The sequence below is a fragment of the Salmo salar genome, chromosome 10, assembly GCF_965601325.2.
Source record: "Salmo salar chromosome 10, fSalSal1, whole genome shotgun sequence".
NCBI classification, from domain to species: domain Eukaryota; kingdom Metazoa; phylum Chordata; class Actinopteri; order Salmoniformes; family Salmonidae; genus Salmo; species Salmo salar.
In genome coordinates this window covers 90,721,131-90,741,391 of record NC_138300.1, presented here as the reverse complement: position 1 = coordinate 90,741,391, position 20,261 = coordinate 90,721,131, and the positions used below count along the sequence as shown (strand labels likewise).

The window sequence follows — 20,261 nt, the reverse complement described above, 5'->3', positions numbered from 1 at the left end:
CAATAGCAAGAGGACAATGGTTTGCTATCTATCATGTGTGAAATAACTACAAGGAGGCTTTCATTATGCATGGGACATGGTGCTGGGTTGGCTTTGTTTGCTCGTGAAAGGACGTGCCCGTGCCAACCAATGAGGGGAGAGAATGAGTGCGGTAGTATGACGTGTAGATGCAAATCCCCTCGATTTCAGCCTATTGCCTGACTCAGCCAGTGTGTGTCTTCAGTCTTCATTCCTTGCCACGGAACGGACCTGTTTATTCTGCTGTCTGAACAAAACGGACGCGTGTTATTGTTTTGCTGGGGATTAAAGAAACATTGCTTGAAATCAAATCGTATATTTTTCTTCCTCAACGCAAGACTGCTTAATTATAAATTTACTTTAAAAAAAAATAATATTCATAACTGTACGCTATTTAGTATTCATTTGAAGACAAAATGAAGACAAAATTTATCAACGGGGTGTCATCCTCCCCTTCTATGGCCTTGGGTTTGTTGGTCACTGAAAACGCACTTGAGGTCCAGCCAGACACTGAGGATGAATGCAAGGAAATCATCCGGCCGGATGAGCCCGACCAGGACACGAAACGCAAGGCGTATTTATGGTGCAAAGATTTTCTCCACGGTGCGTGGAAAACGGTGACAGAAGAGGATTTTCAAATCAGCATAATAAGGTAGATATGTTCTTTGAGGACATCCACCATTATTTATCACAATTTATTTGTCATATAGCCTACTACCCAGATAAACAGTTGCTGCGTTTGCAACTGCATATAGGCCACATTTTCTCGCCCTATAATTTAAATGAATGGTCATGATGGTGCCAGTGGCATTATGGGGTTAATAAACAGAGAATTTGATACTGGGTTACACCTAATGTTATTTAAAATTACAATGGTAGCTTTGCCTTACATGGGATTGTATTGTGTGTGTTTGTTTTTAAAGCATTACTTCTTATTTATGGGCTTTCTACCTTAGAATAAAACCGTAATTTAGGCCGCCACATCCATTGGTCTAATGTGTACACGCTGGAGACAGTGAAATGTGACGCTTTTATGAGCTTCATTTGTTTTTTTTTGTGACGTTGTGACAGGGGTGGCCTCAGCAACAAACTCTTCCTCTGCGCCTTACCCGACATCCAAACCAGTGTTGGTGATGAACCTCGCAACGTCCTCTTGCGTCTGTATGGAGCTATTCTACAGGTGTGTATGACAACAGACAATGCAATGTTGAGTGAATCAGTCCCATCTTACCTTTTTTCTCTTCAGTTTAATTGAAAACGTCCAGGTTCTGAATCTGAAAATGTAATCAATGTTCTTTAGGCTAAATACGTAGCCTACTGAAAGGTCCACTCTTGGACCCTTGAAAGTACAATTTGATTTACTCAGATTTTCTGGTCATGCTTTAGAATATAATAGAATGTGATAATATAAAAGTTTAGGAAAAGACATAGCTTACATGTATTCCCTGGGAGGTTCTGAACAGGCTGAAGGGGTCTTTGCTTTGCTGCTGGAATTTGGGGTTGGACAGAAGAGAAAGGAGATATATCTTCTTCCTCAAACATCTTTGAAATGCCCTTTGTGGCAAATACCCACCTGATGGCATGGTCTAGGGTGGCTCAAGCTGTGTGTGTGTGTGTGTGTGTGTGTGTGTGTGTGTGTGTGTGTGTGTGTGTGTGTGTGTGTGTGTGTGTGTGTGTGGTGCGTGTGTTTCTGTTGTTGTGGTGTGATGTACCACCATGGCTGTACATGCGTATGTTTTTTGCCGTAGGCCTTCCAAAAGGAGCGTGCCTTGAGCACACTTGTTTCCAGGTGATTCCACCATACCATACACGGTACAGTATGCGATCCCTGAAGTCTCAGTATTGTCCTCAACAAAGTTCACCCACATTGTTATGGAAGTCAGCTTGTGAATTGATGCACTTGTGAAGATATGGGGGGAATGTATTTTTTGACCTCTCCTATCATTTTATTTTCATATTGGAAATAAGTTGTCAAATACTATAGATGTTACAAAGGAGAGAACTCCAGTTGAAAATCAATAAATTAATTGGAGCAGCAATTAAAATGTGAGGTGTTGCGCTGTAATGATAACAGCTAGTGATGTATTTTGGTTTATTGTGTGCATCATGAGCTACAGCCAAAGGACACAGGATGATATCATTCCTGATGATGTGTCAGTAGGTCCAACCTACATTACTCATAGGTCACATGATGGTAGGCTAGTTAGGGCAACCCCAAGTTAACCTCCTGACTAAAATTAGATGACCAGATAATCCAGGTCAAGATTCAGTCAAGCTGACAAAGAACTGGATGTTCCTGTAGTTGGGGATGGGGATGACAAAAGCAACTGCTCTGTTCTAAAACAGTTCAGTGATAAATTATTGAAGTAACACTATGAAATAGAAAATAAAAAGAGACAGGCCACATTTCTAGTAAGAAGTAATACACCATTTGGAACTGGAGGACCCATTAATTAACCATTTACAATAAACCAGGAGATGTAAAGCACCCACGACTATTGTAAGAATCGAATAGAATGGAATATTAATATCTATTCATTATAGACTCAAGTAGTTTCTGAGTTTTTTTAATTGATAATACATGTGGTAAAGAGATCAATTGAACTTGACCAAAACAAGGAAAATGCCATGGAAACGCATGGGGGAAAGATCCCCGAATCTCCTCATTGCCCCCCAGCAAAATTAGCCTACATTTAGGCTATTGTTTATATGTCTATTTCACACTATGTTGAATAGTATAATGCTTGTATAGATGTCAACCCCAATACATGTTAATGTCAACTTCATTACAGTTAAAAATGACTGACTACCACCACCGAATTATGTATGCTAGCTATGCTACCAGTTTATACGAAAGGGAGTTAGCATTTAGCAGTTATTTCTTCTAAACCTGTAAAGAGAACACTTCTAAATGTTATGCAGTGAAACCAGACAAATATATCCAAATCGGACTTTAGTTACCACATTGTGGGCCTGTTAGAATACATGAAACATGATGGATTTGACGAATATCCACTTTGTTAGATCAGATTTGTTGAACGTGCGCCAATCCGGCGTATGAGTGGTTACCTGGTTACATGCACACAATAATGTGATTATTGTGGATAGTCAGATTAATATCATAGTTCGATTAAACCGTTTACATGCTTTGCAAGAAGAACGATTTCCCTAATAATCCTGTTTACATGGACACATCTGAAATTAGGCTACCTGGTGGCACTCTGATAAATGCAGAACATTGGCAATCAAAATAAACCTTCTTCCACATCGACAAGGTTATTTTTGGGAAGAATATTTGATTCTGAGTTTGGACATGTAAAGTTTATATGTGAAAACGATTTCTAAGACGCACGCATACCTTCAGTCGCGCTATAGAGGGAGGCTCGCTAAGCTGGTGCTAGCACATGCACAGATAAAATACACTGCTGTATTATCAAATATCTAATTTAGTTAATAACTCAGAAATTCGTTGAGTAACTGAGTTTCCTCAGAGGAAAAAATATTAAAAGTGCTAGTTCATAGATAGGACAACAATGTCAATACCAGCATTTTATGCCAAAGCATACAGTCAGTGCCAGCTGCCTTGATCAGGAGATAATATATGCCTTTCAGAGATAGTGAGAGTTTGTTTCTGTTTCTACAACTTTACTTTCTCAACAAGAAGGTTGTTAAAGGCACTGAGAGTTTTCCTATTGCCTTTTTGGCCGTCAGACTTGGGGACTATACTGTACTCTGTCATTGTCTCTTTGTGAGAATGCTATGTAGCATGATGTGTCTTTTGAGAAAATACATGTACTCATGGTTAGTTTCTTGCTTTTTCTTTCATTGATAGATGTCCTGTAATAAGGGGGAGCCCAGACAGTCAAACAAAGAAAATCTCTTTCAAGTAAGTAACTAATGGCAAAGGTGATTCACCCAGACTATTAGTTAGATTTGCTATCTGATTGTGAAAATGACCCCACAGCATGTGTCATTGTTCTAGCCTCGAAACTATGTTTTTGTATACATTTTCTGGAGTCTGTGATCAAATTAGTCTGTATAGTTTAGCATCAAAGGTTTTAGTAATTGCCAATGGACTTAGTTATCACTTAGAAAAATGTCAATCCCAGACCTTTCTCCCAACTGGATGGTGTAAAATGGTGTAAAAAATAGCACTGTTGAGTCATCTCTTTGGATTGAGGTGACCTCTGTTAGTCAGTTGATGATAAGGGTAAACATTAATATTCATGATGTTATGGCGTAAATCTGCAATTACTATCTTTTGCATGAGAGTCACATAGAGTTTGATCCCATAGAGGCTAATCCTAGCTTGGCTAGCCAGTCTGTCCCCTCGTAAACCTCACTGCTCCTTAGCCTTCATTTGCATGTTTATGGCCTTTTCCCTATATTGTCTTGAAACAAGTTCAAATTGACAACAAGATTGCCCATTAGGTTTTCAAAATACAGTTTGAGACCAACGTGGCATACTTCACTATAGACTCTCACCTTTATATGATGACTAATTCCAGTAATAGTGAACACACCACTCATAACCAATGTTCCCTCAACATTTTCTCAGCACTGAGCAAATTTGAGATCTGCTGAGCGCAAATTTGAACGTTGTGAAAATTCTGTGCAACTTCCAGTGCGCGTTTACTGTGAACACTGAGGCTGTACCCACTTTAAGTTACAGTTTTAACAGTGGCCAAGCAGGCTACTGTGGCTATTTGATCATAATGTAGGCCTAAACCGTTATTACAGAGAATCAGACAAATCATGCGACCCTCTGCCTATTGGCTACTTAGCTTATTCAAGCCTGTGTTAACATACAACACTGCCCCTTTAAGACAAAAAAAAACTCTTTAACTGACTTGCTTTTCAAAGATGGCTAGAAATGTAGCAATCACTCCCCTATTGCTGACTACAAATGATCTATAACTGGACTAATAACTCACTAACTACCAAAGGATATTAACAAAATGTGCACAAGTGGCTACATGCACCTCTCTCTTTAATCTCAAAACAAGCGTCTCTACTCAGGACCACTCATGCTGTAAACAGTCCAGTTCAAAGTAAATGTCATAAGACCATTTATGGCACTGGTCTATTTGCATATAGGCCTACTGCAGCTCTGATTGGTTATGCCGCACCGGTCTGTGTAGATAGTATGGGTAGTAATGAATTCTACTCCGATGCGTTCTACCTACAACAAAATCTCTTGTATAGTTAGTTTTGCATACTAAGTCTTGCATAGTTCGTCTCGTTTCGGTATGTTACATTGAAAGTGGCGAATATTGCGTTGATTTGATCACAATTTCCACAGTAAAGGGAAACGTTGATAGTGTTAACTAACAGGGAAAACTCTAGAAAGTTGAGTGAGGTTCAATCTTGTGCTTCTCTAGGTGGTCTGATATTTATTCTGCTTGCGCACAGTAATGAGGGAACATTGCTCATAACTGGAGCTTCAACTGGAAAATCCCCACAGCTGCTGTGCCATGGTCATGTGACCGTAGCCATGGTACACAGGGGGTAGAGGGAGGGGAAGTGGTATTCAGGGGATGGTACTGTGACATTGAACCTACTGTTAATGTGTTTTTAGCAGAACTTTCAAATTAGCATTGAAACTATTCATGCTTCATTTATATTACAGAAGGTGAGAGCATTGTGAAACTAAGGAGTTCATTCACACATTTGTCAACAATGATTTTTTAAGGTGGTGGAGTATGATTAATCTTATTTTCAGTCAATGGAGGTACTCATTACCCATGGCCATGGGTACTACTGATTGAGTTCATTATTGCTATCTGTCTTGTTATCCGAATGCACAGATATCCAGGTCTACAGGGAAACAAATCTAAGGCTAGACAAGTGACATGATTTTCCAAATACATTGTTTTGTCAACATTATGAAACATGGACCTCAGTAGTGTTTTTGAGGAAGTGTGATTTCCTTCCATTTCTCAGGATAGTAGTGCTAACATTAGGACAGGCCACAGTGGACTATGGGATCCTGCTGAAAGGGACACTTCAATGTTTCCCTTCCTGTTTCACAGAATAAATGTAATCAAGTTTTTAAATTTACAAATCATATATTGGGTTGCAACAAAGGAAGTGATAGCTATTCAAAACATTTCTTTTTCTTTTTTTCAACAATGAGGAAGGTTGGCGGAATGGAATGTTGAACAATTCCACAACAATGTCAACAGACCAGTAGATAGCATTGCTGATTATTCACCTGAAAAGTAGGCTACTTAGCCAGTTTAATTTGTCAAGCCTTGACCAGCAACCTGTTAGGGATGTAGGTCATAGAAATAGGTCAAAGAAAGTTAAATAAAAGTCATTGGGAAACTGAGGCTGGCTGCTGACCCACTTTTAGAGGGACTTTCTGGACATAGAAATGCACTGAACACATAGATGGCATACAGGCTGCAAGGCCACGGTGTGTGTCAGGATGATCATGATGATCAGGATGATCATGGTAACAGAGATAATACGTTGAGCAGATTTGCATTTGGCATCCATCAGCACTACAGAGCCCATCTGTAAATGTGTCAATGTCTATGAATACTTCGCAGAGTTTGGCTTAGTTTTTTGGCGTAGTTTTTTTTTTAGGTCTGCCAAACCAAGGGTCATTATGGTTTCATATATGTATATTGTCTATGGTTGATGGATCTCACCCCTTTTAAGGCAAGACATCCACACAGTGGATATACTGTACCTAAAGATGATCACAACATCTCTCTTGACTAGAGGGAAAGCTATCTTAGATGAGGACTATAGAATATCCCCATGCTGTCACTGATTATTGACTAATAATGTTTTTCCAAAGTCTATAGTCATATGAGGTCAGTCCACAGTGCATACAACAGGTCATAAGCAATGCACTACTATAATCTGTTTTCCTCCTATCTGGTTTCCGAAAGGAAGCGCCAAGCCACTTTGAAGTGCACCACTTAGCACATTCCTTGGCCAACTGTCAGAGTCCACAGGTCACTGCCAGCTCATAGCAGGTTACACTAGACCTAGATAAGGGCACCATTTGGATTGCACCCAGTGCTATGGGTTATGATTTGAGTTACTACTATACAGTGTAACATTGGAAATAGTTTTTATTGGCAATAGTTTTTAATGTACTTTCATTAATAACTACACAGAAACAAGGACCCTGTATTTCTAAGTGTTAACATAGATTTATTTGTAAGTTAACATTATTTTTTGTGGGCCTATCTTTTGAATGCTAGCTATATCAGAGCTCTGGCCTCAGATAATTGCTCCTGCCACCATTTTTGCTCCCCAGTAGAAAAGCCCAGGTGTCTTCTTCGGTTAAGCAGCCACAATTACTGATTGATGCTATTGGCAGGCTCTGCCTCTCTCAATACAATTGGCCCCTTGTTTAATCATTCTCATCATGTGGAACGCAACACAATTCTCCCGTGTCTGGTCCAAATCTGCTTATAAACCTACCACCGGGACGGACAAAAATATTCACTGACAGAGTTGGGAATGTAATTTCTTTAATTGAGGTAGCCATTTTACAGTTAACATGCCTCAAAGATCTGGATCTGAATCTGGATCTGTGTATAGTTGATTTATCAATTGTGAATGCTAGATCCCTGGAAAAAATACTCCCATCTCTTCCAGACAGCCGTAAGGTCATGTGCTCATCATCAGCTTCCTCTGTCTAAGCTGTTCCTAATTTAATGTTATGGAATTGAATGAGTTTCTGTCCTACACCTGATGGTGGTAGGTGGTAGGTGTGGACAGTTCCAGCTAACAATGGACCACAGTTTGGCTGCAGTCATCCAGCTCATCCTATTAATTGTCATCACGTCCGGTTGCCATGAAAACATTAACCAATGACTAAGTCATTTTACCTCATCATTTCTAAGGACGGGGTTGATTGTGCAAGGCAGTGACTGACAGTCACAAGGTTTAATAGGAGAAGTCAACAACCACAACTTTCTCTCATTCACCTATCTGCTTGTGTGCATGCTAATTCATGTTCTCTGTGTATGCAGGGTGCTGAGGCCATGGTGCTGGAGAGTGTGATGTTTGCCATTCTGGCTGAGCGGGAGCTTGGGCCCAAACTCTTTGGCATCTTCCCTCAGGGCAGACTGGAGCAGTTTGTCCCTGTAAGTTACTCTGTTGAGTGATAATCATTGATAGGGGGGGAAAAAATTATTAATGACTATGTGATTGCATGCTTGCTTGTGTGCATGCGTGCATATAGGTGTCTGGATCTGTGCATGTGTCTGTGTGTGTTTTGTTCAATAATGTGTGTTTAATTGATATAACAGGGAATACATGAACCATGCTAAATGTATTCCCTACTTAAAGTGGCAAAAATAGCTTGAAGTTATGTAATTTAACACTTTGTGCTAGCGAGAGTATTCTTGGTCAATTTAATACACGCCCACGTTGCCCAGGCATTCTCCCATAGCGAGAGTTCTCTTACTAAATTCAACCCATGCCTAGGCTAGACAGTTAGAATTTAAATCGGTACAGCCCATCAGAATAGTCATGTTCTATCTGAATCACGAGTTTTGCTTGTATGATGTACAGGTAACTGCCAAAATAAAATAAACACTAACACATGCGCGCACACACACACACACACACACACACACACACACACACACACACACACACACACACACACACCACACACACACACACACACACACACACACACACACACACACACACTGTAAATCCCCTATGCTCCTTTGAGAGTCACTGAGATTTCTTCTTCTAGCCATGGTAGTGAAAATAATGGGCAACTGGGCATTTTTATACATGACCCTAAGCATGATGGGATGTTAATTGTTTAATTAACTCAGTGACCACACCTGTGTAGAAGCACCTGCTTTCAATATACTTTGTATCCCTCATTTACTCAAGTGGGTAACGATTTACTTTGACTATCCATAACACGTTTATTACATATCTATAGGCATTTCATGAACGTGTTATAACAGGTCCCAACCCCATTATTAAAGGTTAGTTAAATAAATCCATAGCATATCTATAGCTCAGGCATGTCATGCTATGCAGGAGCTCATATTTAGGTATCTTAATAGATAGTGTCATCATTATCACTGTTCTCAACAGTGTTAGTGAATAACAGTGTTAGTGAATATGCCAAAAGGCCAAGCCACGTTTAGAAAATTAGGCTAATATACAGTACTAGTCAAAGGTTTGTTACACACCTACGCATTCCAGGGTTTTTATTTATTTTGACTATTTTCTACAGTGTAGAATAATAGTGAAGACATCAAAACTATGAAATAACACATATGGAATCATGTAGTTACCAAAAAAGTGTTAAACAAATCAAAATTGTAAAAAATCAAGACCTTTGAAAGTTTCTTCGAGTGCAGTCACAAAAACCATCAAGGACTATGATGAAACTGCCTCTCATGAGGACCGCCACAGGAAAGGAAGACCCAGAGTTATCTCTGCTGCGGAGGGTAAGTTCATTAGCGTTACCAGCCTCAGAAATTTCGGCCCAAATAAATGCTTCACAGAGTTCAAGTAACAGACACATCTCAACATCAACCTTCATTGTCAAATTGCTGCAAAGAAACCACTACTAAAGGACACCAATAAGAAGAAGAGACTTGCTTGGGCCAATAAACACAAGCAATGGACATTAGACGGGTGGATATCTGTCCCTTGGTCTGATGAATCCAAATATTAGATTTTTGTTTCCAACCGCTGTGTCTTTGTGAGACACGGAGTATGTGAACGGATGATCTCCGCATGTGTGGTTCCCACCGTGAAGCATGGAGGAAGAGGTGTGGGGGTGCTTTGCTGGTGACACTGTCTGTGATTTATTTAGAATTCAAGGCACACTTTACCAGCATGACTACCACCATATTCTGTAGCCATACGCTTAGTGGGACTATAATTTGTTTTTCAACTGGACAATGACCCAACACACCTCCAGGCTGTGTAAGGGCTATTTGACCAAGGACAGTGATGGAGTGCTGCATCAGATGACCTGGCCTCCACAATCCCCCGACCTCAACCCAATTGAGATGGTTTGGGATGAGTTGGACCGCAGAGTGAAGGAAAGCAGCCAACAAGTGCTCAGTATACGTGGGAACTCCTTCAAGACTCTTGGAAAAGCATTCCAGTTGAAGCTGGTTGAGATAATGCCAAGAGTGTGCAAAGCTGTCATCAAGGCAAAAGTTGCCTACTTTGAAGAAGTTTTGATTTGTTTACCACTTTTTTGGTTACTACATGATTCCATCTGTGTTATTTCATAGTGTTCATGTCTTCACTATTATTCTACAACTTAGAAAATAGTAAAAATAAAGAAAAACCCTTGAATGAGTGGGTGTTCTAAAACTTTTGACTGGTAATGTATAGCATGTGACTTACCTTCTTCTCCTTCCTCTTCTTCTTCTTCTCCTCACTGAGGTCAATGGTGCATGAAGATCCCCACAGGGTTAATGAAATGGCCTGTATATTATGAATCATTTTTGAGAATAGCAGTAAAAATGAAACATTTTAGTTATTCACTAGTACTCAGACCAAGAATCCACAGAGGTCAAGCGAGTGGCCTTTAAACATCTTCCTCTTTGATAAGATCTTAACTGTCAGGTTGACAGTGAGCCAATTAGAGGGCCTTAGGGCAATGGAACTGGTTATGCCCTCCATTCTTTTGACAACACTGTCAGCAGTCAATTGGTAATGGTGTTTCTGCTTATTGTTGCAAATAAAGCTGTCAGCGTGAGGGGAATGAAGACAACCTGTATTCAGCTAAGACTTGTAGACCTTACTTCCTTGACCTCTTTGTGTTAATAGAGTCGCAAACTGGACACGGGTGAGCTGAGCATGCCTAGCATATCTGCTGAAATAGCTGAGAAGATGGCCAAGTTCCATGGTATGAGGATGCCTTTCAACAAGGAGCCCAAATGGCTGTTTGGAACTATTGACAAGTGAGTTGGTATCTTATTAGAAACTGTAAACCCTCTTTGCCTAATTTGACCTCACTGAACGCTCCAAACAAACATTAGCTGTCACACATATCTCCTCTTACAAAATGGTTAGCTAGTTTGCTTTTGTTGGTCGATTTTCATGTCACCTGGTTTGAGGATAACAGAGAGCCAAATTATGTTTTCCTATGGCATTTGTAAAGTAAAACTACACATCAATAACAGTCTTGGTCAAAACATTTTGCCCCCTCTTTGATGTGTTTTATGAATGTCTTCTTTGCTTACACTTAAAACAGGGCATTTATGTTGTTAAAGAGTTTCGCTTATCAGAGTGACCTGCTTCGTGGTCTGAGGATAGTTTCAGGTAAATCACAGGGGAAAAGTTGCTTGTCAGCAAAATAATGTGTGATTTGTACGAGTGCTGTGTAAACAAGAAATGCATCGCTGTGATAAAATAGTGATCTGTCTTATCTAGAAACTCTACAACGGCTTGTATCCCAGTGTTCCCATACATACAGTACCCTGACTGTCCTGTTGTTTTCCCCCATCCACAGGTACCTGAACCAGGTGATGAGACTCACCTTCACCAGGGAGTCCCACATGCTCAAGTTTGCCCGTCTGATGAGCTGTAACCTGCCCCAGGAGATGGAGAATCTCAAGTAAGGCCCACATCACATCCACCCTGGTCCCTGCATTACGTACACAACAGTATTTAGACTAAGCACACATGAACGGACATGATTACATGTATATGCAGTAATTCAGTTATGTAATAGTCATATGGTGTTTTCCACTAAATTGGTGTGGAATCCAGTCAACAACAATAAACCAATAATCATATTAAAATATGGTTGAAATATGTTCTGGCATTTTGCATCCTGTTTTTGGGGGTAAACAGTGATTTAGTGGACTTAAATCTCCTGCTTTTTACCTGCTTAAATATGGCTTGTTTGTCTCTGTAGGTCTTTGCTGGACTCCACTCATTCCCCTGTGGTTTTCTGCCACAATGACTGTCAAGAAGGTAAGGGGTCTGAAGGATTCTGCACGCTTCGGTTTGTCTGGCACCTTGCCGAACTCCGCTAGGCGAACCGAACGAGTGTGCTTGCATACTCCCTTAAAAGACCGTCGCTTGAAAAACAAGGAAAAAGCAACAAAAGTACTGTTTGTCCATATTGAGACTGTGTAGCCAGTATACACTTCCTGAAAATAGTCAGAATGAATCTAAGATAACTCAAGAAATCTGTCATAAATTTGTACATTTTTGCAGAGGAGATCTTAGTCGCAAAATTTTACATCTAAATAAGATGTTTGGTGAAGTATTTCTCAGGTGAAAAAATTTGCATGAAAACAAGTTGTCTATCGTTGAATGGCAACAAACACCTCATTGAAGAATCCCTACTCTTGACCAATGACTGACGAAGGGGTGTAGATTTCCGGCTTGCCTTTAGAAAAAGTGTAGTGTGCACAAACAGCCTAAAAAAACCTGGCCAAAGACCAAAACCAACAAAAATGTCACAAGATGTTGTCATAATATATGCACTAATTGTTCTGATCTGTTTCGGATGGGGGGGTGTGTACACTGGCATAGCACACACCCCCCCGGGGCCAACCCTATGACAGGAATTAGCTTTAAAGCTGCTGAATTTTCTCTCAGCCTCATGGCAAAATGTGTAGAATAACATGACTTTAGCTATAAAACTGCACATTTTTCTCTATGCCCCATAGAGGGTTAGGGTGGGGGTTTGCCCTTGGTCGAACCTTACGGGGACCCCGCAAAACTGCTCGGACACTGTTAGGCATAGTATTGCAGTTTGTATAAAGCTAGTGAAGAAAATCTTTGAAATCCCTTGCTAATGTGTTGTACTGTGTGTATGTGTGTGTGGTGTAATAATTATTTGCTCATCCTTTAGGAAATATCCTTCTCCTCAGTTGTTGTGAAGGTACTGACAGACAGAAGCTCATGCTGATTGACTTTGAATACAGCAGCTACAACTACAGGTGTGTTCATGCTCAGGGCGCTAGTCAGTGTAAACTGTAATCATCCCCTTTACAACCAATTCAAACACTTTGGTCACAAATTGTAGTGAATGTACAACATTCTGGGTGTCTAAGAGCCAGTAAACATTGACCACACTGTACGATGTGGGAGGGCTGTGTCTATCCAAGGTGACACTGTCTCGGCAGACGGTAAATCATACCCCCCATGGCCGGTCCATTGTCACATTCTGAGCCAGACAACCTGTTCAATCTAATCATCCAGCTAGCTTTATGAACAGAATCTAACAGTGGAATCCCAAAGCTCCCCTGACTGTTCTCCAACCATATTCCTTCACATTCATAATTCACAGTTTCTGCCTCATGAAATATTCATAGGAACTCTATTGTAATGTCTGCTGCAACACAGCTATTGATGGAAGGAATTTACCCTTGTAATTTGTATTTGTCATGTTTTTAAATGTAAGACAAGAATGTAGCCACACATATTTCAGATAGATTCATTTAAAATCTATAATGTTTCGGCAGCAAGCTGTCTTCATCTGGGTTTCTGAGTTTTATTTCAGAATCAAACATCTTACTGAATGTTTTCCTGTACCACTTAGCCTTATTTGTAAAACATGGAATTCTTGAGTGCCCTATTTCTCATGAAGGACCTTCACTGTTATTGGCCTTGGCTCAGAGCCAAGTTAGTTCCGTCAAAACAGCCTACACTCTGTCCTGACCCTCAGGCTCCCTCAGTCATTGTACGTCACCACATGTGCTCGTCACTCTCAAGACGGATCAGGTTTCACTGGATTCTCCTCTCGTTCTCCAAGCTCTGATAGTATGGTGGGTAGAACAGGGCATCATTAGGAAGCTGAGTGTTCATACCATGGACTTCTGTACACAATGAGAACAGTCCAAGGAGCCCCATGTCAAACTCATATTTTGTTTGTTTTCCCACTGTTTTCTTCCCAGTTGGTTTCCTTAGCAGCTGGTGTGGCTCGCTTGAAAAGGTTTGAACTGTACAGGTTTTCAGCACTGGCCCATAATGCCGCAGCCAGGGGTAGAGAAATGTTGGAAAAGAGTTTAGCCTCCAAGTTGTTCCTTTTGTCTGGTTTCCACAGTAGCAGCTGTGGTTCCCTTCACAAAGAGCTACCCATTTGTGTTCCCTTTGTGAGAAATCATCTTATATTTCTCTTCCTTTGCTATGGTAACGGTTTACTGCAGCCCTAGTTGTCATTTGGGCATACAAGGAAAAGAGCCCAAACCATCATAATCCTCAATCCATGTGGCAATGCAATGTACATTGCAAGAATGTTCAGTTCTGCAACATTGAAAATAAGCTTATCAAATATCAGGTGTAACTGACAGGACTTCTGACCTGGCAAATGTGATATCATTGTTCATGTTTTTTCTCTCCATATTTTGTGTTTTCAGGGGATTTGACATAGGAAACCACTTCTGTGAATGGATGTATGACTATACAAATGACAAGTTCCCATTTTTCCATGTCAACTCAAATAATTATCCCACTAAAGCCCAACAGGTGAGTAAGGATGCCAGTATGATGACTTTCTGTCCTCTGAATCTGAATGAGTGGCTCTCTAGGCAAAAGACAGTCAATAACATTGTGATGTTCTTCTTTTCAGCTACATTTCATTGGAAGCTACCTGTCAGAGACTGAGCAGGGATTTGAGAATCTGAGCGCTGAAGACCAGATGAAACTCAAAGAAGAGCTGTTTGTGGAAGCTAACAGGTGAGCACCAAGTTGAAGTGGCCAAGGCTTTTCGCTGGAATGTGAATGAGGGGTGAAATTGACTATGAGTCATCATGACACATGAGGACAAGTTGACTTTTTTTTACAACTCTGAGGACACCTGTGGTTTAGTACTTAGGATGTGCCTCCTGTTGAGAGAGCAGCAGTAAATCATAATAATAATGAACCCCTCAGACTGGGCCTCTTAGTTACTGTAAAATTCTCCCTGGGAAATAAAACTGCAATCAGTCCAGTACTGATGAAATAACATATTTCCATGTGGCCGTCGCTGTGGACCAAAGGTTTTCTCAGTTCACCCAGATGTATGTTTAATGGACCATACTGCCATTGTGCTCGTCCACGGTTTTATTGAAACATTTGTCTGTTGGTAATTACACAGGTTTGCTCTGGCTTCGCACTTCTTCTGGGGTCTGTGGTCGATGATCCAGGCGAGAATCTCCACCATTGAGTTTGGGTACATGGTGAGTGTCCATTATCTGGTTGCCATGCCTTTGTTTTACACATTTATATGTGTTACATAAACAACACAGCCATTCTCCCTCAAACAAAATAAATGAGAAGTGCATGTTGCATAAGACAGGAAATGGAAGCATACAATTTATACCCAGACAATCAGAAAGCAAGCAATGCAGGTGTTCCTTGCTATGTTTGGTCTCACAGACTACTCTGAACTATACACAAATATTTTCCATGGTCAACCTGATAAAGATTATCTCTGTTATATTTCCTTTCTTTGCTGAAATATATATAACTGACACACATACTGTGCGAGGCGGATTTTCATTTTGATTCCTTTTCTCTCTCTCTCTCTCTCTAGCCATTGTCTGAAATCCATTCTGTGCAAATGTTCCAATATTTTTCTTTCCTTTGTCTGTCCACAGGAGTATGCCATGGCCAGGTTTGATGCATACTTTGAGCAGAAGCGGAGCTTGGGGGTCTAAGCGAGGGACCACATACTGTAACAAAGAAGTGGAGGATGAATGGATTAACAGAGCTTAATTGAAAATAATGCAGACAGGCAATCAGGGTGTAGGGCCATGCTTTAATGGGGAACCTGTGCTTTGGGAATTAAACGCTCGCTACAGTTGGTATCGCATGGACCAAAGTGAAACCATGAATATCTGGTTTGGTGTTGAATTATGCCCCATGCATTGCTGCTCAGTGTTTGCACAATACTGCACTCCTAATATTACACACGCTCACAGGGTCAAGATTGTTCTTGGCCTGTCTTTTCTTCAAAGAACATCAGGAAGATTAAGACAGGGATGAAAATCTTCATTCTGAATGGAGGTGTATGTTACATCTCCAGGAAGTCCATTCCTGTTTGGAAATGTTCTGGCGTAGCTAAAAAGAACAGAAGTCTCAATGAGCCTTAAAAATCCATGCTTATTGAAAACCCAGTAATCTCTTATCTGTGACCCAACGGCAATAGTACTGTGACATAAGAGCAAGGTTCAAAACATACGCCAAATAACTAAACTCTCAGTTTCAATTGATTATGTTAGTTTTTTTGCATCCATGCTATACAAGTCAGTTTTCCTTCATTCTTTATCAACAAAAATTCCTCTAAGATGACTTGCATATGGAAATATCTGGAGCCACCAATTAGATGGGTGCATCTCTGGCCAACAGCATTCCCCACCTGCAGGACTGTAAATATAATCTGATAAATGTGACCTGAAACACAGTATACTCTTCGAAAAAAGGGTTCTTCAAATGGTTCTTCTATGCGGACAGCCGAAAAACCCTTTAAGGTTCTAGATAGCACCTTTTGTTCTAAGAGTGTAGTAATGGTAACCTCACAACCCTACTCTGTACTTACCAGTTCTGGGGATTGTGTAGAGTAAGAGTATCAGCTCTGAAAAGGTCATTGAAATGGTATTGGTATTCAAACAGATATATTAATAATGAAAATGCAGGTGCTTCTACACCTGCATTTCAGGCTGGGTTTCTGTACAGCACTTTGTGACATCAGCTGATGTAAGAAGGGCTATATAAATACATTTGATTGATTAATTGAATATATCACAGATAGTACATTGGATAAGTAAGGAAATGGCAAACAGGAAAGCTCTCAGCTTTAACTCAAACAGACAAACTATAGAGATGTCCTATTCAGCTGGAGTAAACAGTTGCAGATGAAGTTGTGAGAAGAACTGTAAATAAGTTGTTAAAAAATCCTCATGTAGAGGTTTTTAATGTGTATAATGATATATTTAGAATGTGTTTGGGGACTGGAAATATTTACTTTACTTCTTTCTTTTTTTTGTGAAAAATTCATAACCAAACTGTGATAATTAGTGCTGTTTTAATATGAATTTCTATTCTGTATTTCATCATTCTATTTGTTTTATGTAAACATGTTTATTTAATCTGGTTAATATAATATTGAAACAAATATGAGCCTTCACTTTGAAATTACATTGTTGCGTAGTCTACAATGTCAGTGGCACTTCCATCTCATTCACCAGACACTTTTTCCCAATGCTCATACGCTATTAGCCTGGGAGCGAGATTAGTGGCACTTTCCTGACCAGTTGCATTTTTAAGGATAACGTTTTAAATGTTTTCCTTAAATGGAATATGTATTTTTCTTAATAAGAAAGTTGTCTCTTTCCTTGTTGAAACACGTCTCACTCCTGTTTTCTCAACACCTGCTACATCTATTGTGTGATCAACTACATTCCATTTTCAGGTATATGTTGTGTATATTTGTATATACATTACACCTCTCTTTCATGCTATATTATTAGTTTGAGACAATAAAATAAGAATTGATCCACTGTCACATACAGTTTTCTGAGTATATCCTTGGTGTATTTCATGTCTTGCCATTCAATACAGAGATCAAATAAAATGTAATTGATTATCAAAACATGAGGGAAGAAGGAAGTTCTCTACATTACACTGAATATTGTTGATTATGTATATTGTAATCTTATGGATAATTGAACTGAATGTCCAATTTGTATATGCTGTGAAAGGATCCCAACTACTCTATTTTGTGAGTGCAAACATTTAGCCTTGCTTACCTATAAAGATAGCTATGCAGATATACACTAAAAGAATAAAATATGTACCGTATAAATTCTTCCCTTGCAAATAGCAAGGGTAAAGTAATTTGAAAATGTACCACTATGGCAAGTTCATTATATACATTTACTGTACCTTCTACTGCTTTGCACAAGTACTACAATAAAGGTAAAGAAATAAAACGTGTATTCTTGCAAATCCGTCTGTATAACTGAGGGGAAAATATGATTAACTGTGACATTGTACCGTAGATTTGTGCCAATCACATTGTTTAATCTCTTTCAAAAAAGACAAAGAAGGAGAGATGACATAATAAGAAATACTGTAGTTCCTATCATAACTGTTGTTATGCGTTGTGTGTGGCTAGCACCATCATAGTCAATTACTGGACCTGATGTATGTTAATAAGTAGACAAAGTGCTGGATCAATGATAAGTGTATGAACAATTAGAGTTCACTTGGATGACTGGATAAGATTACTCAGAATGGGCTGACAGTCACATGCTATGTCATTCCTCTAAACCTTGCCTTCCTTTCACAAAGCAGTTGTACATTCACTTCCAATGACACATCTTTCATCTTGTTGCTTTCACCAGTTTATGGCATATGCCACGTTATCCTCGACGATTATGTAACTACTGTGTTTTTTTTGTGGTCCTGTCACCATCTCCTCTCCCCTTCTTTGTTTTTTTGCACATTGATCTCTCTGATGTGACAAATGGGGTTAAAAGTATTATATTCTCCAGGACACAGAGGTTTGACTATTCTAATGACACTGATAAAGACCTTGATCTACGTTCAACCAGTTCAAACTAACGCTACAAAGGAAACATCTCACAGAGCTGCCAGAATATCGGTGGGAGAATGGCTCTAATCTACAGCTGGGAGCAGAATAAAAAAACATTTGCTCCAGGTGGTCCTTGTTGTTTTAAAATACAACTCCTGCCTGTTGACCTTAGCTAACATGCCAGCACCACATCTGATCTGGCCTTGTCTTTTCTTGTTGACCCCATCATGGTGTGACTACTGGCCACATGCAGGGTTGAGCACAGAATCACATTCCTCAGCTAAAAACATGTTTGTGTTATCATTTAAATGGGTGTAGTTTCACGATAGACACAAGGTCTCTAGAAACTTCGAAGAACGGCAGAGCCTAAACAGATGAAGATTCATACTCCTGCCCTGTGGAATTGCAGTGTATCTATGAATACATTTTTACGCCAATCTATATTTCATCATGTTTATCTGATGTACTTTACAGAGTATGTTACCGATGAGTTTCTTTGTGTTACATCTGGTGCTCTTCAAATGCCTTTTTCTCTGTCTTTTCTGCCAGGCTAATTGGACATGTATCTCTGGCCAATTGGAAGTCCTTCTATACAGTTGGAGGGATGTCTGAAGGGCAAGTGCTGTGCTGCAGTAGCAGAAAATATTAATCAGGGAGAATGGAAGGCACAGAAGTGAGCCAGAGACCTGTCCTTGACAAAGACAGATTTTATTGTGGTGGAGATGGGTCTTTGGCTCGTCTCTAACTCTGCCTCAAAGATGGTAATGTGTGGGATTTGGAAAGTGTTCAACAGGGAGGATAAATAAGAGAGAAGACAGAACAACGCAGTGAGAAAAAGGGACTGATGTATGATGTGTGATGTGTAGCCCTCAGAATAACCTGAGGTCTGTCTGCCAGGGGCTTCCTGATGGACCGCCCCTAGGTGTTGAGGGTAGGCAACAACACATCCGCCACGCTGACCCTCTACACACAGCTGCACCATTGAGAGCATCTTGACTGGCTGCGTCACCGCTTGGTATGGCAACTGCTTGGCATCCGACCATAAGGCGCTACAGAGGGTAGTGAATACTGCCCAGTACAATGGGGCCAAGCTCCCTGCCATCCAGGACCTCTATACCAAATGGTATCAGAGAAAGTCCCCCCAAAAATGATGCTGTTCTGCTCTTGAGCAAGGCAGTTAACTCCCAACAACAACTGCTCCCCAGGTGCTGATGACATGGATGCAACTCTCTGAGTCAGAGTGATTGGGTTAAATGCAGAAGACAGGTTTTGGTTGAATTAGTTTGAGCAATTGTATAGGTACCTCCCTTTGCATGCACACACATGCATGCTGACACCACATATGCTACTGTCTATTATCTATCCTGTTGCCTAGTCACTTTACTCGTACCTATATGTACTGTACATAGCTACCTCATACCCCTGCACATCAACTCTGTACTGGTACTGCCTGTAAATAGCCATGTTATCTTTTACTGATTATTTTCATTAGTTATTCACTGTGTATTTATTCATTGTGTCACTATTTCTATTTATTTTTTATTTGTTGATCTTCTCTTTAACTCTGAATTGCTGAAAATAACCTGTAAGTAAGAATTTCAAATGTAGTTCCATCTGTTGTCTACAAAGCATGTGACAAATACCATTTGATTTGATTAGGGCTTGGTAGAGTCTAGAAGTTTCTCCTTTCTGCCAGGGAGAACCTCTCCCCAAGGGAGAATGTGGGAGAAGCAGAATGGAATGA

At 40.1% G+C, this 20,261-nt stretch overlaps 1 protein-coding gene across 3 annotated transcripts; it reads left to right on the top strand.

Annotated features, from left to right (window-relative positions):
• Positions 1 to 381: 381 nt before the first annotated feature.
• Positions 382 to 17,485, top strand: LOC106560813 (choline kinase alpha). Of its 3 annotated transcripts, none has more exons than XM_014124138.3 (12): positions 382 to 670; positions 1,090 to 1,198; positions 3,851 to 3,904; positions 8,016 to 8,129; positions 10,810 to 10,943; positions 11,495 to 11,599; positions 11,903 to 11,961; positions 12,851 to 12,938; positions 14,358 to 14,466; positions 14,570 to 14,676; positions 15,077 to 15,158; positions 15,579 to 17,485. In XM_014124138.3, the coding sequence occupies exons 1-12, from the start codon at positions 435 to 437 to the stop codon at positions 15,636 to 15,638; spliced, it is 1,257 nt and encodes a 418-aa protein (XP_013979613.1). In that variant the 5' UTR covers positions 382 to 434; the 3' UTR covers positions 15,639 to 17,485. The 3 variants fall into 3 exon arrangements, with proteins under 3 accessions (XP_013979613.1, XP_013979614.1, XP_082813355.1); XM_082957229.1 differs by lacking the exon at positions 382 to 670 and adding an exon at positions 1,767 to 1,830; XM_014124139.3 differs by lacking the exon at positions 3,851 to 3,904.
• Positions 17,486 to 20,261: the final 2,776 nt, after the last annotated feature.